The sequence below is a fragment of the Glycine soja genome, chromosome 18, assembly GCF_004193775.1.
Source record: "Glycine soja cultivar W05 chromosome 18, ASM419377v2, whole genome shotgun sequence".
Classification (NCBI taxonomy): domain Eukaryota; kingdom Viridiplantae; phylum Streptophyta; class Magnoliopsida; order Fabales; family Fabaceae; genus Glycine; species Glycine soja.
Window position 1 is genome coordinate 50,171,659 of NC_041019.1, and position 26,914 is coordinate 50,198,572.

The 26,914-nt window shown below is 34.2% G+C and overlaps 2 protein-coding genes and 1 pseudogene across 4 annotated transcripts; all 3 read left to right on the plus strand.

Moving 5' to 3' along the window:
* Positions 1 to 978: 978 nt before the first annotated feature.
* Positions 979 to 11,366, plus strand: LOC114395674 (mediator of RNA polymerase II transcription subunit 33A-like). The gene is made up of 11 exons (XM_028357506.1): positions 979 to 1,625; positions 2,117 to 2,482; positions 3,949 to 4,247; positions 4,358 to 4,449; positions 4,539 to 4,902; positions 5,049 to 5,259; positions 5,345 to 5,459; positions 6,417 to 6,578; positions 7,463 to 8,132; positions 8,568 to 8,774; positions 9,957 to 11,366. The coding sequence occupies exons 1-11, from the start codon at positions 1,231 to 1,233 to the stop codon at positions 11,072 to 11,074; spliced, it is 3,999 nt and encodes a 1,332-aa protein (XP_028213307.1). The 5' UTR covers positions 979 to 1,230; the 3' UTR covers positions 11,075 to 11,366.
* A 3,928-nt stretch (positions 11,367 to 15,294) lies between these two features.
* On the plus strand, positions 15,295 to 19,801 carry LOC114394898. Of its 3 annotated transcripts, XR_003662875.1 has the most exons (8): positions 15,295 to 15,722; positions 16,713 to 16,863; positions 16,954 to 17,079; positions 17,187 to 17,267; positions 18,582 to 18,774; positions 18,914 to 18,937; positions 19,012 to 19,184; positions 19,295 to 19,437. XR_003662875.1 is itself a non-coding variant. In XM_028356580.1 (7 exons), exons 1-7 carry the CDS (start codon positions 15,353 to 15,355, stop codon positions 19,540 to 19,542), a joined length of 1,425 nt encoding a protein of 474 aa, XP_028212381.1. In that variant the 5' UTR covers positions 15,297 to 15,352; the 3' UTR covers positions 19,543 to 19,801. The 3 variants fall into 3 exon arrangements, 2 of the variants coding, with proteins under 2 accessions (XP_028212381.1, XP_028212380.1); XM_028356580.1 differs by having other exon boundaries at positions 15,297 to 15,722; positions 16,713 to 16,848; positions 18,914 to 19,184; positions 19,295 to 19,801; XM_028356579.1 differs by having other exon boundaries at positions 15,298 to 15,722; positions 18,914 to 19,184; positions 19,295 to 19,801.
* A 2,102-nt stretch (positions 19,802 to 21,903) lies between these two features.
* LOC114396071 lies at positions 21,904 to 25,828 on the plus strand (annotated as a pseudogene).
* The last annotated feature ends 1,086 nt before the right edge of the window (positions 25,829 to 26,914 follow it).

Consider the following 26,914-nt stretch of genomic DNA (forward strand, 5'->3'; position numbering starts at 1 on the left):
TCATATTCAGTTTTTATCTCATCTCTGTTTCCTTGGTGAAAGTGTGTTAGATTTTGTGTCACCGCATTCAAACAATCAGAAAAGCAAATACTCTTAAATTTTATACATTTTTTAATAATTTTATTTTAAAAGATGTTTATTAGGAGATAAATTTTTTTGAAGCTCAACAAACATAATCCCTCATTGTAATATGTTTCTCGTGAATTAAATGTTCATGTAAAATAATTAATTAAAACCTTCTCTTCACTCCGAAAAGTTAAATTCTTTTTTACTAGTAGGAAAAATGAACTAAAATTAATTATGGAAAATCAATAATTTCTCATTTTAAGATTAATGAGAAAGTTAAATTTTGTCTTGTAACAAATGCGCCCCAAGTTTTATAATCTTTAATAATTTTAATTATAAGTAAGAGTACGTTAAAAGAATAAAAATAAAGTGTTCCTAAATCTCCTCTACACGCAGGAGTAGGGGTCGAACTAAGTCAGGCTGGTCTACTGGATCTACGATCTAATCTACATAATATGAACTGACCTATTTAATTAAAATGTTAGACTCAGACTTCTTTAAAAGCCTATTAAATTTTAGATTTATTAAAAAGTAAGCCTGATAGGCCAGCCTATATATATATATTATTTTTTGGGTACCAATATATAATATTATTTTTTGGATATAATTAATTTTTTTTTGAAACTATGAGACTTTGATTATACATTACTACTCATAACTTCTATTCATATAATCACAATTTAGATATGTTTTTTTTATATTCTTCATTATTTTGATTGATTTTTTTTTTTTAACTTATCTACTCCTACCCCATAAAATATTAAATATTTATTGTGAAGAAAACTTTTAAAAAAATATCATACTAAACCAAAATAAAAGTTTTTAATAAATTATAGATCAAACTCAATTTCAAAGCTTGACCTGTCCTGTTCTCATCCTACACAGTATCTCCCGTGGGCAAAGTACAAAAAGTGTAGTAATAGCGAGGATGGGCTTGAAAGCATAACCGGCGAGTTGCGCGAGGGCGTGACCTACCCCCATCAATTTCAATACTACTATCCAACCACATCCCAAAACCCAACAACACTCCCTATTTTATCCTTTTTTGATTCACTTCCAACCCAGTAGTGTGTGTGTCCCCTGATTTACATTCCATTTCTTTCCCCCAAACCCCTTAAGCCAAAAATGACACCCCCACCAAGAAACTAACCCCAAACAGAAGACATGGAATTGGCGTTGGCATTGGAGTGGGACGATCAAGTGCGGGAAGGCGTTCTAAAGAAGCTAAAGCTCTGGCAACAACGCAACAACAAACCCCCAACGGCATGGGTCACAGAGCTAGTGGAGCATTTCAACACACTGGGCATTGCCCTACCCTGCCCCGAGTTAGGGGAACTTCTAGTGTCCCAAATATGCTTCGACAACAACCACCCTTTGATCTGGAAGTTCATCCACCACGCTCTCTCCTCGCGCCTCCTCTTCCCTCTCCAAATACTCTCTCTTCTCTCCTCCAACGTCCTTCGCCACCGCCACTCCCACCCTCACGCCTTCGCCCTCTTCCTCCCTCTCCTCGCGCAACACGCCTTCTCCTTCCTCCCTACCCTCTCCAACAACCTCAAGTAATAAATTAATTTAAACCCTAACCTCTCTCTCTCTCTCACTTCATCAATTTCATACAGTTCCTTGAGTACTGCCAAGGTTTTTAATATAATCACTTTTGTTGATATCGCCGCAAATAAAACACAAATGCTGTTGATAGGGTTTTCAATTGCGGTCGCGGACAGTTTTTTTAAAAACCTTGAGTACTACTAAGTACTGTGTTTGCCCTGTTCTCCAATCGGAATTAGAGTTTTACTTTTGTAATCCGTGTGTAATAAATGTTTCTGCATTTTAAGAATTATGCAACTTAGCAAGGTATAAGACGTGCTTGTTTGCATGATTTGTTTAATTCTGTAATGCAAACCTTTATCGCGCAGATTACTGTGTGGCCTGGAGTGAAACTGTACTTTTGATTGGAGAACAGCACAAACACCAAGAAGCGCGTGAGGAACTGTGTCTGTCTATGTTCTTTTGTTTACTGAATTCTAGAAAATGGTGGTTCCTTTTGCAGGATGGTGAATTCTGTGGATGCTGTGATGCGATTTTCGGAGACTTATAAGATACGCGATCTGGAGCTGGGGCACGTGTTTGTGCTGTTCTTTTACGATATTGTTGTGGCGTTGATTGATTGCGTGTTGATTGATTGGGGGTTTCAGGTGACGTTTAGTGAGAAATCGCGTTTGGTTACTGGAGGAGGTGGTGGTGATGATGAGGAGGATTATATGGAAATTGATCGGAATATGACGACGATGACACAGAGTTTTGAGAAAAGTGAACAGATAAGGAAGCGGAATTCATTCACCGCCTTAGAGGTATTGGAAAGACTAACCGAAAGCAGAAAGGCTACTATTTTGCTCCAGTCTGTTCTCTTGAACATGTATTGTCTCCCACTTTTATATATATGTATTTTATCTTGAAAGTTATGAGTAATTGTTTCTCAATTAATCAATTGCTATATTATGATTGTCTGTGTAACATATTTTGCCATCAAACCAATCTACAGGCTGAAATAATCTTTAGCCTAATCCGTTGAGCTTGAAAAAATAGATAACATTTTTCGTTATTGCCTGATTAAACAATGTAGATACTAAAATTTGTTCTCTGTTCATAATTTTGTTACTGTCAGATATCTTGGGATCAGTGTGTATACTATGTGTCAGAATGTTGTTTGATTGTGCTATCTTCACTTTAATCAGAAAAAAAAACTATAGATGAGAATGATTCTTATATTGTACATGTGACAGTATGTGAGAGAAAGCATATATAGAAGTGGTGTCCTGGTCTAGTGAATTGTGAATGCTAAAAAGTCTTAGAATGTGGGTTTTGGGTTTTTCCCAATACACCCCCTCACACCCAGCACTTTTGAGTTTGGTGCGTGGATAATATGGTGATGACCCTTTAATGGATCTAAGATAGGCCCTTTAACCCATATGAGTGCAAAATATATCTAAGAAACGATGAGAAAGAGGCTCCAGCTTTTATGGTAGATTGTGCTAGAATGAAAAATCATTTCATATTCCTTCTTTTCATGTTCCTGTCTTGCACCAATTGGTATTAGAGCCAAATGCAATCCAATTGACCATGGCAAGACAGAGCTGACTTGGATGAGTAGGAGTATGCCTGAAAGTTTCTCATGTACAATCATGCTTTAAAGAAACATCACGTGGGAGCCTTCTGCTTCCATGGGGAATCAGGATGGCAACAGTAGTCCAGTGGTAGGCATTTTAAGTCTAGCTTAAAAAAACCATTGTTTATTATAATTCTCCTCCATTTTATAATATCCTCTATTGAATAGTTCAACAAAAAAGAAAAAAACTGTTTTCAGCTTATCAATGAAGAAATCATCTAACAAGTAGGAGATGCCGAGATAATAGAAGATCCAAAATTATTCATATCCTTCAGGATTTTTCCTTCTGAATATTTTTGATGGGTAAACATATTTTGGATTCATTAATTGACTTATCAAGTAAAATCAAAGAAAATTGTTTGCTCTCCATTCAAGTTCAAGTTCCAATATACCTTTATAAGGGCCTGCTTTCCTTGTTTACTGGTAAATGTTGCGTGAAACATAAATTGTTTCCATTATCAAATGGTATGGGAAATTTGTTTTATTCAATAGTACATATTCATATGTCGAAACTCCTAGTAATCGTTGCTCTTCTTGTCTGAGCAGTGAGCACTTGTGAGGATAACCAATTTTAGTTCCTAAAGTATATAAGTTAATTTTATTTATACAACATTTTGCATGAGTTTTATTGTATGCATATATGTACTTGCTCTCTAAGATTTGTGCTGGGAAATTGACTAGGTTTTTCCCATTTTGTTTTTCATTGTGTATGATAGGCCTGAAAAATTCAATTGCCTCCAGCAGAGGCTCCAATTTCTTGAATCCCTTGAGTTGGCCTCATCAGAGTTAAAATCAGTAAACCAAGTCCTAACAAAAGTGTCTGCAAGCATTCGTGGAGTTTCTCGTTTTGATTACTGCCTAAGGAAGCATCAGCTGGTTGGGATGCTTAAGGCATCATTGAGATGCAACTATAGATTTTGTCAGTCTCCTTGTTGGGTTCCTTTTGATATTTATATGGAGAATGCTATGGATTCTAGACAAATTCCTACCAAATCAGCTATTGATGTGCTTACAGGTATATCCTTCGAGAGAGTTTACATTGGATTTACTATTGTTTACTAAGAGGTTATTTTCAGAAAGTTATGAGGATTCAGTTCTTTCCTAATATTCATGAACTATTTGCAGAAGCAATCAAGACACTTCAAATACTAAACCAGGCTAGCTGGCAAGAAACTTTTCTAGCACTTTGGCTTTCAGCCCTTCGGCTTGTGCAGCGAGTTGAGACTGGTTCATAATAATCTTTTGTTTTCATTGTAGTATTAACCAAATATTTAACTTTTCCCCCCGCCCTCATGGTTTATTGCAGGAACGTGATCCTCCTGAAGGCCCTATTCCCCATCTTGTGGCCCGTCTATGTGTACTTTTATGCATTGTCCCCTTGGCAATTGCAAATGTTCTAAGGGATGACTCTGAACATAATTCGTCATCTGTTCAGGTGTCTATGGAATCAGAATACAGGCATGAAATGAAAAGTGGTAGTTCTATGAAACTTGGACTGATTTCATCTGTTCAGGTCCTTGGACACTTTTCTGGCCTCCTATGCCCTCCTACATTAGTTATTGATGCAGCCAACCAGGCAGCTAGAAAAGCAGCAAGCTTCATTTATAATACTATGAATGGAAAGGGTGAATCTGGCACTGGAATTCATGCTAATACCAATACAAAAGCAGGTTGATATTTTGGAACTAAATCTTTACGTCCGTGATTCCATCTGCATTGTTTACAATGAATAAGGATTATAATCATGTGCATACAACTTTCTTTATATTTGTTTTCTGCAAATCTCTATGATAATTCTGAATTAATTATCTTTCAGGCGGGAACTTGAGGCATCTCATAGTGGAAGCTTGCATAGCTAGGAATTTAATGGATACATCAGTGTACTTCTGGCCTGGTTATGTCTCTACATCTGTTTTGTCTTTGTCAGATTCGTCACCACTAGAAAAATCTCCATGGTCAATATTTATGGAAGGAACGCCATTAAACAATACCCTTATAAATTCTCTTACAGTGACCCCTGCCTCAAGGTTTATTTTTGTATCAAATTTGATTCAACTTTGGTGTTATCTATACTGCCGATGATTGATCTTCATGATTTTTCTTCTGTCCTAGCCTGGTGGAGATAGAGAAGTTATACTATATTGCATTAAATGGATCAGATGTGGAAAGGCCAGCAGCTGCAAAGATTCTATGTGGTGCATCCCTCAGCCATGGATGGTATATTCAGGTCACAAATTCTACTCCTACTAGAGATATTGGATATTGCAAGTCCTCCTGCAATACAGTTGGTTAGATGAGCTACAGGTTTTTCTTTGGATGCATATTTCTTAAATTATGAAGTCTCACTCCCACTTTCACCCTAAAGTTTACAAATCTTGTTACCAGAGGAGGTAAAATTGTGAACTTAGGTTTGCAGATTTGTTATAATATAATTATTAAAATTGAGAATGGACTGTGCATAGTTCCACTCTAAAAATTAGCTCAAGGTAGGAGGATTACCCAAGTTATTTTAAAGGGTCTTTTGACTATATACTCAACCAATGTGGGAGCTTAACCATAATAATCTTGTCTTAGTCTCATCTAGGAGCTTTTATGCATACAAGTATGATGGACTGGTTTGGAATCTACTGGATCTATTGGCATGGAATTGAAGCAATCAATTATTGCTGTAATGTAATTATTAGGCTGCTCATTGGTTTCCAACCCTATTTTGAATTATTGTACCCTCTTTTGTTTTTCACTTAAGTATTCTATATCTTATTGTTGACCTGCCCAAATAATAGAATTGAAGAACAGGGTATGCAATACAGGCATTAAGTTATTTGGACCATTAATTGAAAATTTCAATGTATTATTTATTTAGTTTAATTCAATCCTTTGGTTTGGCCTAAATACTTGAAGAAATCATGAACCTGGATTGTGATTTTACTGATTTTGAACCTACTTTTTCTCCTCTTCTATAAACTGGAAAAAAGTTGCCATGCTTTTTGTTCTTTGCAGTGACGACTAATGACAAAACTTGCATTAACTCTACTCCATTCAGATGATAGTTATGTCTTTTGGTTGTACTGGCTTATGGATTAATGTGTGAATACTCAGTTCTTGGTATTGCTTTCTTGAATTTTGTGTCCCTTGTCATTTATTGTTTATGATAATCTGATGTTAAACTTTGTCTCCTTGGCAGGAACATGTGGTCCACCATGTGGTCAAGCTTCTTGCTTCTCCGGTACCTCCTAGTCATTCTGGATCTCAGAGCCCTTTGGTTAATAATATGCCCATGCTGTGTGCTGTCCTCCGTGGCACTTCCTCTATCGATACTATTCATATACTTTCTTTATATGGTGTAGTAAGTGAATCACTTCTATAATTTGTTTGATGGCTGTATGAATATGATACCCCTTGTAGATTCTTTCTCACAAATTTATGAGGTTGGAAATTTTTTGGGTCTACTCAGCAGCAGTTGGCAACTGTTGAAAATGTTAGGCCTTGTTTGGTGCTTGGAATTGAGCTCCAAATCAACCTTGGAATCAGAATTGAACTATTAAATTCTAAATTTCATGTTTGATATGCCTTTTTTAGAATGGGAAAATTCAATTCTTTATAAAAATTCCAATTTCCATGGTTGGAAAACAGTTTTAATATATAACACTTTCCAAGTCTTTACCTAGATGCTCAAAAGTGCAATTCCCAGCTACAATTATGCGCCTATATCCACTTCACCTCCAACTCTGAGTAATACCAAGGAGGAACATTAATTTTATGTTCTTCCAGCAATTGGAATTTCAATTTCAATTTTGTTTTCTGAACTAAGCTTGAAGAGAAATCTTGTAGAGATTGAAATGAAGGTGGAAAAGAGAATTATAGAGAGATGAGGCAACATTGATAGGCTGTAGGATGAAACACCGTGTGTTCTCCCTGCCTACACCTCAATTTATATGAGGATGCCGTAGGAGGAGTATTACAAGCATGTTGTGGCAATTAATCAGTCATCAGCCTTGAAATTCAAAACATTTACTTGAAACCATTAACATTTCTAACAGTAGCTGCAAAGTTTATAGAAGTCCATTTTTATTTCTTTTGTGGAGACGCTAGGTTAAACAAGTTAAAGCAACCTTAGATAGTTTGTCTAGTTCATGCACCATTTCTAAGCTATTAGTGCACAAACTTCCTTTAATTTCTTTTCCAGTCACATGTTAATGTCAAATTTTTTATTAGAAGTTCTTTGTGTAGGTCCCCGCAGTTGCTGCTTCTTTATTACCACTTTGTGAGACATTTGGCTCAATTAAACCGACTTCAAATAGCACTGGCGATGAGTCCTCCTCAACATCGACATCAACATCAACATACATGACCTTTTCTTTAGCCTTTCTTTTCCTTATTCGTTTATGGAAATTCTGTAGACCCCCTCTTGACCTGTGCATCACAGAATTAGGAGTTGCAGTTGGAGGTTTGGAGTATATTTTGTCATTGCACAATAATCGTGCCATGTTTTCCCAAGATAAACTGAAAAGCAATCCAAGTCTCTCTGATTCTGCATCTGTTAAACCTGTATATATTGATTCATTTCCAAAATTACGGGCCTTGTATTGTCAATACAAATCTTGTGTTGCTTCTGCCCTTTCTGGCATTTCTACTGGAAATTCCATTCATCAAACTGCTAATATGATTTTAAGCATGATTTACCAGAAGATAACCAAAGGTGGAATTTCATCAAGTAATTCTTCATCACCGACTACTGCTAGCAGTAACGCGTGTAGTTCTCTCATGAATTCTGGTGAAGATAATTTTCAAAGACCCTTGCTTCCTGCATGGGAAGTACTGGAAGCTCTTCCTTTTGTCCTTGAATCAATTTTAACTGCTTGTGTTCACGGGAGGATTTCATCACGAGAATTGACCACAGGTTGGCTAGATGCTAGCGTTACTTCTCTATAAGCTTTTTGCATCCATGAATTTGGTCCCACCTTTCTTGTGTCTTTTTTAATAGATGATAATTAAATCATGAAAATTAAATAATCTTTCTGGTTCCAACTCTTTTTTGTCAATATTATTTTCTGGATGTTAAAATTTTGCTGGATTGCCAAAGCCATTGTACTAACTCCTGTTTAGTTTCATTAAGCCATCCCTGTTTTTAATTTTAAGATTGTAAAGTTCAAATGCAAAGAGGTCACATCGAATTAGGGTAAATGGGGGGTGCTGATACTTAATAAACTAATAAATACATAAATAAAAAATGTTGGTTGTTGTAGTTAGAAAAAAGTTATTGGACAGAAGCACATGTATTTCTGGTGCTACCTTCATTTAATCACTCTAACTCTTATGTGCCATTCACTTGCAGGTCTGAGAGACCTTGTTGATTTTCTTCCAGCATCGCTTGCTGCCATTATTGATTACTTTTCTTCAGAAGTTACTCGTGGTGTATGGAAACTAGTTCCAATGAATGGAACAGATTGGCCTAGTCCAGCAGCACTTATTCAATCAATTGAATCAGAAATAAAAGCTATATTAACTCATGTTGGCGTTGAGGTTCCAAACCGTTCTTCTGGTACTTACCTTGTTCATTATTTTAATATACCTGTTTGATTTTTATGGATTTCTATCGAGTCTCGCAAAAACATCACACATGATACATGCACACTTATAGATTGTATTTATGAGATTTAGGGTTTAGGGTCTCTTAAAATTGCACTTTATTATGAGATTCAGTTCTTTTTAATTTTGCAAGCCCTGCTCCTTCTTTCCTCTCTTGTGCATTTATATTTTATGTTTGTGATACGTTTGGAGAGTTATATTTGGTAAGAAAATATTTTTCTTGATATAACCTGTTTGTTTTGTGTTTTTTAAAATTATGTTCTGCAGGTTTTTTTAGTATAATTTGCATTTTTTGGCTTGCTGCTATTTTCCATTGACAATACTAGTAGATAGAGAGAAGCAAATCCTGAAAGCCTGAAAATAGCAGTGTTGTCAAATAGTCATGTTTCAAGCTATGCTCCTTCAGTCTCACATCAATGCTGAAATTTGTCATTTTTCATCAATTTAAATCTAGTAATGCCTAACAAAAATGTTTAAATTAAAAAAAAAGTACAAAACACTCATCATATTAGAGGCCATTCAATGTTTTCTAGTCCTTGTTTTAATTATTACACCATAATAGTTTGTTTTAGGGTCTCATTTATTAATAAATGCCACTATTTTCCTTTACTATGCAGTGATGATTTTTCAGTGGTGAACCTCTCAAGTCTCAATTTAATCAAACATGCTCTAAAAATATCGAAGGGTTAAAATTTTTTATATCATTGATTGGCTTTGCTGAGAATGGTGGATATCATAAGTAGCTGGTTCTTCTCTCAGCTAGTGAGATCTTTTTTTTTGTTTTTTGGAATGCGGCTAGTGAGATCTTTAAATGCTGTCGGTAACTTTAGTTTGTATCTGATATTTATATTTATTTGTTTTAGACTTTTAGTTTATTACATGAAGGATTTTGGGTTATTCACTTAACATGGTACAAACTGCTAGGTGAGAACACATTTCATCCATATATATGTAATATGTTTGTCAAAGACAGTGTTCTTGAGGTGATGAATTTATCACTATCATTACAGACATAAATCTGCAAACTTAATTGTTTTCTAATCCCTTCTTATAATTAATAGGTATACTTGAGATTAAGCAATCCAGTGATTGTGTATTTATATTGCTTACAAGTTACATTTTTGTTGTATGGTAGGTGGTTCACCGGTAATGCTTCCTCTACCAATGGCAGCACTGGTCAGTTTATCCATTACTTTTAAACTTGACAAGAGCCAGGAGTACATGCATGCTATTACCGGAGCAGCTTTGGAAAATTGTGCATCAGGTTGCCCTTGGCCTAGTATGCCTGTAATTGGCTCTCTGTGGGCCCAAAAGGTTCGTCGCTGGCACAACTTCATTGTTGTATCAGGTTCCCGTTCTGTGTTTAGACACAGCAATGAGTGTGTAGCTCAGCTGTTGAGAAGTTGTTTCACCTCATTCCTTGGAACATTGTGTGTTTCAACCTCAAAACTGACTGCTGAGTGTAATGTGAATGGCCTGTTGGGTAGCACCATTACTGCCCCTGGTCCCTATCCTTTTGTCGCTCCTGGATTCCTTTTTCTTCGATCTTGTCGAAATATACACAATGTGCAGTATGTAAACGATATAATTGTGGGTCTTGTGACAGAGTACTCTAATGAATTAGCCGGTAGACGGATGGGTGCCAGCTCTCGCCACATAAAATCCAATGAAGTATCACTATCCCTTTCCGCTCAAAGTGCAAAAGAGGTGGCTACACTTGGTGCAAGTCTTCTATGTGCAGCAGGTGGGATACTACTGGTCCAGGAATTGTATAAGGAAACTATTCCTACCTGGCTGCTGTCGTCAAGGGATGTGAAGCAAAACAATGATAGTGTTGGGTCATATATACTTGAGGGTTATGCTATGGCATATCTGTTGATATTGTCTGGGTCAATCATATGGGGTGTCGGGACCAAGTTACCATCAGGGACATTCAATAGAAGGAAACGTACCATTGAGGTCCATTTGGACTTCTTGGCAGAAGTCATGGAGAAAAAAATCTCACTCAGTTGCAATCCAATTACATGGAAAACCTATGTCTGCTGTTTGGTGGGATTGATGGTTAGTCTTGCACCAGCATGGGTTCAAGAAGTGAAGGTGGATACTTTGAGGAAATTGGCGCGCGGATTAAGCAGATGGAATGAACATGAACTGGCACTCTCTCTGCTACATAGAGGGGGCACAGCAGCTATGGGAGCTCTTGCTGAACTTGTCAATGTGATTGAGTCTGAACATATGCTGCCGTGCTCATAATCGAATTTATGAAGACTAAATAATGTAATGACAAAAATTGCTTCAGAGAAAATAGCAAGTCTACTCGTCTATTCTACAAGTGAGGTGGGAATATTGCTATTTTGAGTATTTTCTCCCAATCCCGTTAGTATGGACTTGTGGAGTCGAAATGGTAGTATGCTCCTCCACAACTCTAGTCTTTGATGAAATTCTTTTAAGAAAAAAAAAATATTATTGCTCATGAAAAATTTATATTGCTGTTTTTTGTCTTATATTTATATGTAAATGAGTCTTTCATCAGTTCATTTATTAATCAAATAGCACCAATTGTCATTAAGTTGACATAACATGTCAATTGTAGAAAATTTAAAATTTAAATTATTGTTCAAAATTGAGATTGACTTTGATGTGTATAAATCATTTACGTTGATTTGTAGGATTGATTAATTTTTATTTTTTAAAAAAGTATTTTAAAAGAAACCTTGTATATATAAAAATTATGCTAAAATATAATTTTGGTTTTTTTTTTCCATTAGCAAATTTGGTCCCCTATTCTCAAATTGAGACATTTAGTTCCCCTTCTTTAAAAAATTAGTGATTTTGATCCCTCCATCCAAATCATTATCTAGACGGTCAAATAACACATAATGAATGTTGACCGTTATAAAATTTATTTTTTAATGAACTAAAATTTATTTTAATTGAAAATTAAAAATAAAAAATTGTGATCCTTTGCTCCTATGGCCATCGTGCAACTCCAATCCCTAACCCTCATCCGTTTTTTCACACTACCTTCTGTCACCTCCTCTCTGCAGATTCAAACCTGTAGTTATACTAGTTTTTCGAGTTTTATCGAAATGTACTTTAATTAAAAATTAAAAAAATGTTATTTTCTAAGTTTCTTTCATCAAATTAAATGTTCAACATTATAATGACTAATGTAATCAAAATTTCAGTTTGCATACTGACTTGGTGTTCCAAGCACTTGACTTCTTCTGCAAAAGCTGGATTATTTCTTTGTAATGTGAGGCCAATTGAGTGGCTGACATTTTAGCTAATATCGGGGTGTTTGTGCTATACCTTCGGATGCCTTTCAGTCCTTGATGTTTATGGACTCCCAAGGGTGATCCCTTTCTGTTTTGTTTTCAACTTCGCACTAATCAAAAGAATCATTCTAACATCTATATAAGAACATTGCACACAAAAAAACACAGAGCATAAACAAAGCCACAACCAAAAAAATCATAGAACTCACATAGAACGTACATAACAAATTAACCCTAAAATCAAAACCTAACCTTCAAGGATAGTATCCCGTACCCATCTGCTCCCTAACGTGTCCTCGTGATGGAAAGAAAATCCTAGTGGATTACCCATCTGCTTCGAACCTGAAGAGGTCTTCTATGTTGGTTCTTGGTCATTTGTTTCTCAAGTCTTAAAAGTAGGTTTGTGATCAGATTTCATCCAGCTCATATGCGAATAACAATCACCTCTTAGAACCTCATACGCCACCTAATATTAATCATCAGACACCTACCCAACCTAACTATTATCTTGCCATTTTTTCAAGTAGCAAGGTCCCTAAGAAATTCCATGTCAATCAACCTACCTTCTTCCATGACCTTCTCGAAGGTGTCCATATCTCTATGAAATTGAGATTGAAAGTAACCAATTCTCTCACAGCAACCTAAGGTGTAGTTAAATCAGCAATCAAAGCCCAAGACTTAGCCACAAAATTTGTTACATTTATAATATCATCCCAAAGTGCCTATCTTCCAGTAACTTGAGGGGCTCGATACACAATTGTCAACAACCAAGGAGATGTGTTCCGCCATTTAACTCTCATATGAATGAATTGGGGGAAGCTATTGAGAACAACAACCTTCCAATCACCAAAATTCCATTAGCATCATAATCATCTTGAAGAAAGTTATCAAACTCGAGAGTTTATACAGACTCGTGAGAGTTCCATAGACTCGACCCGTGAACTCAACTCGTAGAGTCGTAAAAGTTTATTTCATATAAAAATAATAATAAAATATCTATAAATAACAAACTAATTAAACATTTTGTTAGGAGTAGAGGGGATAGTGTGTCTTAGTTCGAGACAAGGCTCCTCCTAAAAGAGAAATGGAATTCTGGAAATAAGCTTTTGCATGGTTTATTCACTATGCATGCAATGGAATTCTGGAAATAAGCTTTTGCATGGTTTATTCACTATGCATGCAATGGAATTCTGGAAATAAGCTTTTGCATGGTTTATTCACTATGCATGCAGCCTTTTATATACTGCAGTTTTCTTTACATGCGTAACCAACCTAACTAACAGGATTAACAGACTCTAACAACCTGCAACTGAATTAACTAACTCCACGTAATTATCTACAACTGATATGCACAAGGGTTATTATACTTGGCTGCAACGTTTTCTTCTTCCTAACACATTTCAAGTAAAGCAAAACAGTAAATCATAAAGTTCAGACTATTTAAATAATCAAGTTTAGTAATAATACATCACTACTAGACAATAACTTGTAGAGGTGATAGTAGTAGTAGATCATTCTCATCGAGGATTTGATGTTATTAGAGAACAAGAGTTTGATATTATTAAAGGTGAGAATTTTGTATTTGAGGATAACACGCTAAATGAAGGTATGTTGAATGCTAAATAGACATTGAGAATGACTTACATTTTGATCTAATCTTTTTAACTTGCTAACTCATTGACTCGGTGATAAACTCGAGAGTCTATCGAGTTTACTTAAAGTTTATAGAATTTATCAAAAGTCTAGTAAAAAAAGAGTTTACTCAAGAGTCAACTCGTAGAGTACAAGTGGACTTATAAACTCATAAGAATTAACGAGTTAACTTAAGAGTTTGATAACTATGATCTTGAGTGACCACAAACACTCTGAAGAAAAGAGCCTTTCAACCACAAGCATCCCACCACATGGAAAAAACCGAAAGAACACTGTCATCATAGTACTCCATATCAAGGTTAGGAAAACGAATCCAAAAAGTTGTATCAATATAACGTTATAGGAAATAAAATATGTTACATGTGGTTGAATTGCAAGATAATTATAAAAAATCATCCTTAGGAAAATCAATTTTTACCATGAAGAAATCATTCCCCACATCTACTACGTCAATACCTCCCAATGGTCTCCCTATAGTCTTTGACGGACCCTTTATAGTAAGAAATCCTATAAACTTTCCCAAGAGCTTCACAATAAAAACATTTTTCCACGAAAGCTATAACTACTATTGAATATTCTCATCAATATAACAATGAGGCTTTAGCCTATTCCATCTTTGAACTTAATCTTGAAAAGATTGCTTCCAATAAGGTCAACACGATATTTTTTATGCAAAGGAGACTTTTGTATGAGAGGACCCCTTCCCTTCCATTCGGTGGTTTTGCAATGGGAGATGCAACAAGGCTAAACTATTCTCTCCCTAAAGACACAACATTCTTTTTTCTCTTTCAATGAAATCTGAGTTGAATAAAACTCAACAATAAAAAAAGAAAAAAGAAATAGTAAAGAGGTAAATAAGATTAGATGATGGTATTTGTCCATATAATATTAGATTACTTTTGCATTTTATTTATTTGGAAAAAATATATTAAAATGTTTGTTTTTTATTATATAAAAACATATAATAAAAAAATTGTTAGATAAATATTATCATTAACATTGAACATTGAACATTGAACAAGATCAAGCTAGGGTAGAAAAAAATCTACTCTATATTTCATTTTATCTTTTAATTCTTAAGAAACTGATTTTGATAAATTATTTTTAATTGAGATTAACATATAAAAACTATTAATTAATTTTTTTATTATAACAGTTATATAATTTTTTATTTTTGTTTAGATCACATATATCTTAAAAAAAATTAGTTACCATAGTTGTATATTTGGGATTTGAATTTGAGATTTATAATTATGAGAAAATAGCTCTCACACCAATCGATTCCTCGTTGATTTCTTTATTTTGAATTTTTTTAATAGTTTTTTTTTAAGATATGGTGCTATAAATTGTTTTGTTTAATATCTCCTATATATGTACGTTACTTTGGACTTTTTGATATAAAAATTTAATAGTTTTACATTTAATTTAATTGAGAGAATTCAATGTATTAAAGACTTTCTGTTTCTGAATACATTGGTATATTTTTATTCATATGTATTAATTACAGCTACGATATACAATTTATTATTATTTATGCTACAAAGCTATGATATGAATCCTACAGTAAAGAAGATGTTCATGTAAAGCGGTGACTGTGAGAATGGAAGGAAGGAGGCGTGGAGGTTATAGTGGTCGACGCATAGTTGCAAGCAGAAGAGGGAGTGGCAAAAGCAATGCCAACAACAACAACAACAACAACAACAAAAACAACAACAACATCAATGTCATCAAGAAGCTTCAGAGCCGCGAAATTTGGTCGAAGCCTCATCGAGCTTTTGCTTCTGTCACTGCTTCTCACAGATTCCGCTCTATGTGCTTGACGCACCAATACGACACTCATGATCCCTCCAAGACTCCCTCTTCCCTTTGGCCCTTCTTGATGAAGAGAACTAAGGTTGTCGAAATTGTGGCTGCAAAAAACGTGGTCTTTGCTCTTTACCATTCTGGTTTGTGTGCAGCTTTTAGTAGAGGTGAGGTTGCTCTCAAGAACTATGATTCTTGATTATTTTTTTTTATGTGTGAATTGTCATTTCCCATTACCTGTTTATTAATCGTTGTCAAAAAAAAAAAAAATCGAAATTTTTGATTCTATCGTGTGGTAGTTGTTCTTTCCCTTTATCCATTTGTTAATCATGAGCACCTTTGTGTAAAAACCTAAACTGTTGATTGTTTCATCTATGAATTGCCATTGCCCATATTTGTTGATCGTTGTCATATTTGTGTAAAAACCTCATCTTTTGATTCTTTCAAGTATGAATTGGCATTGCCCATTTACCCATATGTTAATCATGGGCACATTTGTGTAAGAACCTCAACTTTTGATTCTTTCATGTATGAATTGCCATTTCCCATTACCCATTTGTTAATCATTGTCATATTTGTGTAAAAATCACAACTTTTGATTCTTTCATGTATGAATTTCCATTGCCCACTACCCATTTATTAATCTTTGTCTAAAAACTTAACTTTTGACTCTTTCATGTATGAATTGTTATTGCTCACTACCCATTTTTTAATCATTGCCACATTTGTATAAAAACAACTTTTGGTTCTTTCATGTATGAATTTCCATTGCTGATTACCCATTTATTAGTCATTTTCATGTCTGTGTAAAAACCTCAACTTTTGATGTTTTTCATATATGAACTGCCATTGTCCATTTGTTAACCATTGGCACATTTGTATAAAAACCCTAACTTCTTATTTTTTTTCACGTCTGACTTGCGTTGCCTATTACCCATTTGTTAACCATTGACATATTTGTATAATAACAATGACTTTTTATTTTTTGTTTTTAATGTACGGATTTCTTTTGTCGCTTACCCATTTATTAGTTAGTCATTTGTACACAAACCATGTTTTTTTTTTGTATGAATTGCCTTTTCTGCTTTCCGTTAGTTGGTCATTATCATATTTTTTAGAAACCATGAAATTGGGTTTTGTGTGTGAATTCCAAGCAGAAACTGATGAGAGGATTTGCTTTTTGAATGTTTGCCCTGATGAAATCATTCGGAGCCTCTTCTACAATAAGAACAACGACTCGCTCATTACAGTATCTGTTTATGCTTCTGAGAACTTCAGCTCTTTGAAATGCAGGTCCACAAAGATTGAGTGCGTGCATTCTGTGTCTGTCCATCCAAATCCTCCTCTTTGATGTTTAAAACTTATTTTGCTTACATGATCTTTCATTTATGTTCTTAGATACCTACGAAGGGGGAAGCCGGATGCTGGGTTTCCTCTTTTCCAATCTGAATCTTTGAAATGGCCTGGATTTGTTGAGTTTGATGATGTCAATGGAAAGGTCCTAACTTATTCTGCACAAGATTGGTACCTTCCTCATTTTCTTGTCTTTCTGTTCCACTTCTACTGTTATGTAAGTGTTTGCTCTGCTGGTTGGTTATTCTATCCAACTCACTTTCTTCCAATGGTGTCAGTATTTACAAGGTCTTTGATCTTAAGAACTACACCATGCTATACTCGATTTTAGATAGGAATGTTCAAGAAATCAAGATCAGGTACTTTCTATTTTGTCGGTTTGATTTTCTGCTTTGTAGTTCCTGTTTCTGCAAAAACTCTATTTACTAAATAAATTCTGTTATGTCATGGGCATGATCGTCTTGTGTGTAATTCGATCTTATTCATTTTTACTCTTTGCAATATAGTTACCATTATATTGTCACTTGTAAAATAATATTCGTGTCCTTCATTTTTGATTGACGGTTGGGGTGGTCATAATTTTAAAATAAGATTTTACAGATTCAATTCACTTGTTCAAATGCTTGGGTCATTTTGGATTCTGGTCTTTTTTTACTAAGCTCTTCCTTTAGATATATTTTGCATCACACCACCCAAACATGTTTATTACATGAAAGATGAAATCCTAGGCACTGGATAAATTGGTTATGGATGTGAGAGAAAGGTTTCTTTGTTCAATGATTTCAAGGTTTTGTTGAAAGGGAAAATCAGTTGGAGGCAAACGACTAAGGGGAAATGCACTAACTATTTAAGATCTTTGGTTGTCTTTGGTTGAATTTCTTGATTCCCTCACCAATCAGAGGAGATAAAATTATTTGAAGCACCTGAATTCACCAGCACAATCACCTTTTCGTTCATCTTTCCCATTCAACCTTCATGGATTCTTTGATGTCATCCCTGCAATACTTCTTCAATTGCATGGAAGCTCTGCTCACGAAATTCTTCACTTAACCTTTGCTCCCCTAATTTTTTCCTTTGTCCTTTCCAAAGATTAAGGCGTGTAATCCTTCGGTATAGTCTGGAAAGGGATTTGGTGACAATCTTGGGTTTCCTTTACTTTTTTCTCTTGTTGTATAGTCTGGAAAAGGATTTGGTGTGTTGATCCTTTTAGGTTGTTTTTGTGCAAATCTATTTTTCAATTGTATATAGTATCATAAAGATAAACCTATTTGTAAGTTCATAATTCCCTCCAAGGTTAGGTCAAAACAAGGCTATTTCTTGCCTAATCTGTATTATGCCTGGGGCTAGTTTAGAATCCTTTTATACCTAGTTCTTTGTTGAATTCTTTGTTTCTGGCTTTTTTGGAGAATGCTAGGTGATCCCCATGCCCTTGAACCAGTTTTTCATCAACTAGCTTTACTGATTATGGTAGCAGAGAAGCCAGATTTTTGTGTCAACACATAACCTATGTTAAATTCCTAACACTTTATAAAAGGAATTTCTTTCTCCTCTCTTGTTTTTTTTTCTTCCTTTTTTTAATGTAGGATCTCTTCCTAATCTTCTTTTTTATTTTGATGAATTCTTTTGTTATTTGATATCTTCCTATATACTTATTACTTGATATTTTGTTACAGCCCTGGCATCATGTTATTAATTTACAATAGAACCAGCGGTCATATTCCCCTAAAGATTATATCCATTGAAGATGGCACAGTTCTCAAAGTGTTCAACCATCTACTTCATCGGAATAAGAAGGTGGACTTCATAGAGCAATTTAATGAAAAGCTTCTAGTCAAGCAAGAAAATGAGAACCTTCAGATTCTTGATGTAAGCTTCATTTTGCCTTTTTCTTTTAGTATATGTGTCTAGATCCCTTCCCTATATGTGTGAGTGTGTGTATGATTTCTTGTGCTTTTCCCCTATAATGATTTTCATGTTGGTTTTGTATGATTCCTTTTGTTCCCAGGTTCACAATTCTGAGCTGATGGAGGTAAGCAGGACGGAGTTCATGACTCCATCAGCATTTATCTTTCTATACGATAATCAATTGTTCCTTACTTTCAGAAATCGAACAGTTTCTGTTTGGAACTTCCACGGGGAGCTTGTTACTTCATTTGAGGATCACCAGTTGTGGCACCCAGACTGCAACACGAACAACATATACATAACAAGTGATCAGGATCTCATTATGTCTTACTGCAAGGCAGATTCTGATGATCAATGGATTGAAGGCACTGGTAATCATGTTTAAGCATAGTTTTTCTTTGATTTCTGAATGGAGCAATCATAAACAGCTCTTAATTTGTAAAAGTGATCATATATGGTTATAATTTGCTTCTTGCTGCAGCTGGATCCATTAATGTCAGCAATATCTTGACCGGGAAATGTGTGGCGAAAATAATTGCAACAAGTAGCAGTGCCAAGGCAGACGAGTGCAGCAGTAGTGGTTGCAGCTGCAAGCAAAGTGATTCATGCCTAATGAGGAATTCAGTTGCGGAGGCTTTGGAGGACATCACTGCCCTCTTTTATGAGGAAGACAGAAATGAGATCTATACGGGGAACAGGCATGGTCTTGTTCATGTATGGTCAAACTAATGACAAGAGTTGGAACCTACCCATATTTGGGTTTTTTCCCTTTTGATGATGGGAAATTTCTGCAATGGATTTCTCTGAAATCCAAGCTACCTCAGCATTGTAACCTCAGTTGATGTGAAACTATTACATAGCAGCTCAAATCAGAGGGATATGTCATATATGTAAATAACTGAGAAATCCTATCTTTTGAAAGTGGATTTTCCTGTAACTAGCTAAATAATTTCTCTCAATCATATTAAACATTTTTTTTTTATCTTAACTATTTATCTCTTTCAATCTAGTCTCATTTCTTCATATTACTAAATTGAATTTCAATAGTTTGTTATCTTTATATATAGATATAATATTATTATGTATAAGATTTACATATAATATATAACAATTTTCAACGCATTATTTTATTTTGAAATGTAAATTTAAAATATATAATTAACTAATGTATTACAAATTAAATAGTTATTATTTAGATATTTTTTAAAGAAAAATATTTGAGTAATAACTATAATTTTAAAAATGTTATATAATTTTTATAATTTTAATTTAATGAAGTAAATAAAAAAATTCATATAAACAAAATAATGTTATCGGATTTGTTATTTGATATGTACTAAATAATAAATAAAATTAAAGTTTATTTTTCTTTTATCATATTATTAGATGTTTATCCTATTCTCATATCTTATTATATTATCTTATATCTTTATCAAGAAAGAACAAGAGATTTTATTTTATTTTTTTGAAATAGGAAATAATTTAATTCTTAAAAGATAATTCAGTGAAAGGAGAAAGTATTGCAATTGTATTACTACGTACTACTATAGATAAGTATGTTTTTGGTGAAGTGGTGAGAATGGAAAAGATAAGTATGCTTTTGGTGAAGTGGTGAGAATGGAAAGAAGGAAGCATGGAGGTTTAAAGAAGGAGTAGTGACAATGACGATAACAATGACAAGCTAAAGAAGGAGTAGTGACAATGACGATAACAATGACAAGCTAAAGAAGGAGTAGTGACAATAACGATAACAATGACAACAACATCAATTTCTTCAAGATGCTTCAAAGCGGCGAGGTTTGTTCAAAGCCTCATCGTGCCTTTGCCTCTGTTACTATCTCTCACAGATTTTGCAACATGCACTTGACGCACCAATATGACACTTATGATCCCTCCAAAAAGATGATGGTCTTGGTTGTCTACCAGTCTAGTTTGGCTGCCTCTTTTCAACACATGCATGATTCTTGTTTTGTAGGTGTGAATCTCCATATCTGAGAAGCATTGCAGAAATGGACGGATTGGGGAGAGGGGCAAGCATGGGTCTTGGTCTCCCTCCTTCAACATCCTTCCTATGTATGAGAAGAAAAATATAAATTAATATTGACAAAGAATATTAAGTTAATGTTACTTAATTTTCTTCTAGTAGTAGATTTTACCTATAGTTTTACACATAAATTTGATAATAAATATTTTGTGAAACTTTTTATTTATCAAATAATTATTTATTAGAAGTTAAATAATTAAAAAATTGTATAAAAAAAAATTCAACTGATATTCTTGGATTAGCCCTGGTGCAGCGGTCAAGTTGTGCCTTGGTGACTTGTTGGTCATGGGTTCGAATCCGGAAACAGCCTCTTTGCATATGCAAGGGAAAGGCTGCGTACAACATCCCTCCCCCATACCTTCGCATAGCGAAGAGCCTCTGGGCAATGGGGTACGCTAGTTTAGTTTAGTTTATTCTTGGATTCGACCCTGCTTGGATTCGTCACTGATGCAGAGGTACAATGTGATGTGCATGCATGTCCAATAAAAAGTTGACACTTCATTAAAATATATTTTATAATATTTTAATCAAATGCCAACTTTTTAAGATATGCATATAATACCAAACATGCCCGACAGAGATAATTTAAATAAAAATTATCTCTTTTGATAAAAAAAGATTCATTTACGGTGGTAGCAATACAGAATTTAATAAAAAGTTGACATTTAATTAGGATGTTATACAATAATATTAAATTAAACTATAAAATATATTTTAATGAAGTGTTAACTGTCAACTACCTCTTTGGGTCTACTCAAGTGTTTACAAACCACAAACTTATTATACTAGTATCATGTATGGATTGCCATTGCCCACATTACCATTTGTTAATCATTGACATATATATTTGTGTAAAAACCTCAACTTATAAAAAAATTTATGTATGAAGTGCCATTGCCTATTACCCATTTGCTAATCATTGACATATTTGTGTAAAAACCTCAACTTATAATTTTTTTTATGTATGAAGTACCTGTGCCTAATACCCATTTGTTAATCAGTGGCACATTTGTATACAAACCACAACTTTTTTTTTTATTATTTTTTCATGCATGAATTGCCATTGTCCATTGCCCATTGACACATTTGTATAAAAACCATGACTTTTTTGGTTTTGTTTTTAATGTGTGGATTGCCTTTGTCCATTACCCGTTTATTAGTTATTGTCATATTTTAACCACCACCATAATTTTCTTTGGCATGAATTGCTGTTACTCTTCCCATTAGTTAGTCATTGTTGTATTTTACAGAAACCATGAGATTGAGTGTTTAGTGTGTGAGTTCCTTGCAGAAACCAATGAGAGGATTTGCTTCTGAACAACAACTAACTTATTACAGTATTCGTTAATGCTTCTGAGAAATTCAACTCTTTCAAATGCAGATCCACAAACATTGAGTGAGTGCATTCTGTGTCTATCCATTCAAATCCTCCTCTTTGATCGATATTTAAAACTTATTTTGCTTACATGATCTTTCATTTATGGAGGGGCAAGCCAGATGCCGGGTTTCCTCTTTTCCAGTCTGAATGTTTAAATGGCCTGGATATGTAGAGTTTGATAATCTCAACGGAAAGGTCCTAACTTACTCAGCAGAAGATAGGTACCTTCCTCATTCTCTTATCTTTCTATTTCACTTCTGCTGTTAATCTGCTATTTAAGTGTTTGCTATGCTCATTGGTTGTTTTATCTAACACACTTTCATCCAATGCTCAGTATTTACAAGGTCTTTGATCTTAAAGACTATACCCTGCTATACTCGATTTCAGATAAACATGTTCAAGACATCAAGATCAGGTAGTTTCTCTTTTCTTGGGCAGTGTTTATCCTTCATAGTTTCAGTTTCTGCAAAAATCCTGGTTAGTAAATAAATTCTGTCAAGTTATGGGCATGATCATCTTGTGGGAACTTTGATCTTATTTGAACTTATTGTTCACTTGTCAAAAATATTCGGGTCCTTATTTTATGACTAATGGTTAGGGTGGTCATAATTTTGCAATAAGATTTACAAATTCACTTCATTTATTGAATGCTTCGGTCATTTTGGTTTCTGGTCTGTTTCCTTAACTCTTAGATACATTTTGCATCACACCACCCATACATGTTTATTACCCGAAAGAGGAAATCCTTAATGAAATTGAGGCACTGGATAAGTTGGTTATGGGTGAATTTGTCATTTGTGAATGTGAGAGAAAGGTTTCTTTGTTAAATGATTTCAAGGTTTTGTTAAACTGATTCCTATGTACGTTCTCCCACAGTCCTCACCTGATTCAAGCTCATCAATACTTCATCTGGGAAAAACCACCACTAAAACCAATTCAATGTTTTCCCCTCCAAATAAACTGCAGCAATAAGCACCTTCTCATCTTCTGGAGTGTGATAGATTTTTAGTATATCTACCCATGTGGGTCTAAGGTCTTCTCTAGTGATGTAAAGAACCTCTAGTTTCCTCACACAATCTGTGTCTCATTTCTTCTATATATTTTCTGTAAGTTTGCTGCCACTCTCTCAGAGATTCTTTCACTCTGTACTTTTTCAACTAAATGGAATGAAGCTCAGCTCTTTACAGATTGGGAAAATTTCTCTATAAAGTGTAAACCCGAAATGAGCAGCTCATTTTTCAAAATTTTCAGATGATCACCTCATTTTCCAGACCTTCCCCGATATGATTTCCTTCATCTTATATGACTTCCTCTTGCCATCTGTTTAGTCTTTAGTATTTCCCTCTCTTCCAACTGGTTTCTCCTCTCCTTTACTTTGTTCTCTCATCATATTTCCATCCTTATCCCTTTTGTCTTCTCTCACACCAATTGGCCTTACTGTTAGACACATCTTTGGTTTTTGTCTCCTTCTATGTACATGGGTTAATGGCACATCAATTTCCTAGTGGGAGTTGCTAATAATATGAAAGATTATAAGAGATTTATCTCACTTGATTATACTACCTTTAAGTCATTGCTTTCTTTCAAGGTAGGTGATGGTTCTCATGTTGATTTTGGGAGGACAATTTGATATATAGGATATTCCTCCTAGTTTGGATTTCCCACAACTTATCATCTATCATTCTTTGTTCTCTTGTTCTGTAGTTTGGAAAGGGATATTTGGTCTCTTGATCTTTTTAGGTTGTTATTGGGCAAATCTTTTTTCAATTCCAAACTCATTGAATATAGTATTGATAAACATATTTTTAAGTCCATAGGTCCCTCTAAGGTTAAGTTTTATATTTGGGCTATAATGCTCAAGAGAATTAATACAAATGACACGCTACATGGAGGTTTGAAGGCCAAACAAGGCTACTTTTCCTAATGTGTTATGCTTAATGCTAGATTTTACACGTATTTCTTTGTTTTGCATTTTTGGAGAATGCTAGGTGCCAATTCCACAGGTCCTTGAACCATTTTTTCATTATTTAGCTTTACTGATTTTAGTGGAAGTATAGAAACCAGGTTTTTGTGGTAACACATAATCTATGCTAACACTTTGGCGTATTTGGTTAGTGTGTAATTCTGTCATTTTTTATTTTTTTTTATGTAGTAATTCTGTCATCTTTAAGTAGATCAACTTGGTGTGTAATTATGTCATCTACTTGGTGTAAAGTACATGGTCTTTTTAAAAGTAATTTATTTCTCCTCTCGTGGTTGTTGTTTTTCTTTTTTTACGTAGGATCTCTTCCTATACTTCTTTTTTATTTTGATGAATTTCTTCTTTTATTACTTTATATCTTTCCTATATGCTTATTACATGATATTTTGTTACAGTCCCGGCATTATGTTATTAATTTTCAATAGAATCGGTGGTCATATTCTCCACAAGATTATATCCATTGAAGATGACACAGTTCTCAAAACATTCATGATTCAACCACCTGCTTCACCGGAATAAGAAAGTTGACTTCATAGAGCTATTCAATGAAAAACTTCTAGTCAAGCAAGAAAATGAGAACCTTCAGATTGTTGATGTAAGCTTCATTTGGCCCTTTTCTTAGTATGTGTCTAGATTCCTCCCCTATATGTGTGAGCGTGTGCAAGTTTTCTAGTTCCTTTTCCCTTGTAATTAATTTCATGTCTGTTTTGTGTGATTCCCTTTTTTTTTCTAGGTTCGAAATGCTGAGCTGATGGAGATAAGCAGAGCAAAGTTCATGACTCCATCAACTTTTAACTTTCTGTAGGAGAATCAGTTGTTTCTTACTTTCAGAAATGGAGCATTATCTGTTTGGAATTTCTGTAGGGAGCTTGTTACCCAATTTGAGGATCACCAGTTTGTGACAAGGTTAGGCTGCAATACAAACAACACATACATAACAAGAGATCAAGATTTCATTATCTCTTACTGCAAGGCAGATTCTGATGATCAATGGATGGAAGGCAATGGTAACCGTCTTTGAGACTAGTTGTTCTTTGATTTCTGAATGGAGTAATCATAAACATCTCTTAATTTGTTAAAGTGATCTTATTATCTTTATAATTTGCTTCTTGGCACAACTGGTTCCATTAATGTCAGTGATATCTTGACCTGGAAATGTGTGGCTAAAGTCGACGCAACAAGTAGCAGCATCAAGGCAGAGTGCAACAAGTAACAGTTTTTGCAGCTGCAACAAGCAAAGTCATTCATGCCTACTACTAAGGAGTTCAGTTGTAGAGGTTTTGGATGAAGTCACTGCCCTCTTTTATGATGAAGATAGAAATGAGATATATGCTGGTAACAAACATGGTCTTGTTGATGTATGGTCTAACTAATGACAAGTGTTTTCCTGCTTTTGCTAATGGGATTATTTCAGAATAGGATTTCTCTAAAATCCAAGTTGCCTCAGCATTGTAACATTAGCTTATGTGAAATTAGTTTTTATGTAAAGTGCAATCACTACTGAATTATTTTTAAGGCAGATGAGACATTACTCATCTTTAAACATTAGATTAGAAGAAAATGAAGCCTGAGGATAAATAGTAACTAAAGTTACTCTCGGAATAACTTATCATTTCGTTTGTCCTGGAATTCAAAAAGTGCAGATTATATGAGATTTTATACCTCATCTGTGTCATTGGTTTAAATCTCTATAAATCTGTTTTCATTTTAGGCATGATCTTGTGTGCTGGTGTTGGAATAATGTTCACTTGCTATACCGCCACTTCTTTTCTTTTTAAGATTTTTCCTCGGCCCTGAGAACCGTATTGTTATGCTGTTATTTTTCACATGGCATAATCAATATTTTACTTCAACCTTTCTAATTCTTTTTTCACCACTCAAAAATATCTAAGCTATTTTATTAGATTATTTAATGTGATAACTAATTAAAGTAACTAGTAAAAATATTGTAATTTTTTAATTCTTATAAAACTTATATAAATATTTTTAAGAATATTTATGAATTATGATCAGTCACATATATTTTATTCATACATAAGAATCATAATTTTCAAGATTCATCATTCTTGGACATAAAAATTTAATATTAAAATAAAGAAATATAATTAAAATGTTCAACGAAAATAAAATATAATTAAAATTAAATGTTCAACATATGAGATTTAGATAAGAATGTAGTTCAATTGAAAATAAAATAACTTCTAAAAGCACTTTCATTACATAAATAACTCCTAAAAAGGCTACCATTCAAAAGATAATTTCTAAAAATAGTCTTAAGGATTTAAACTTATAATGCAAGAGTAGATTATTTAAATTTATTTAAGTGATAAAATGTGTTATTTCTTAAACAGCAATAACTTAGCTAACTTTTTTAAAATTTTAATACCAACTATTATTGATGATTGTATTAAAAGATAACTGTTTAACTTTAATTGAACCTTATGAATGAAGACTATATTATATCAACACTAGCTAGAACCAATCCTTTTTTTTTTTTTAATTCTAAGTATGACACATGAACAAAGCTGGTATATATGATAAGAATCTTGAGCCAGTTTTCAATCTTTACGAATATTAAAGAGCATAATTATCTAGTTGGATGGATTACTAAAAGTATTAGCAAACAACTTGTGTTGGTCTAAATAAAATGAATGGTATTAGATTCCTTTCATCATCGCCATGGGGTGTTCGACGAAAG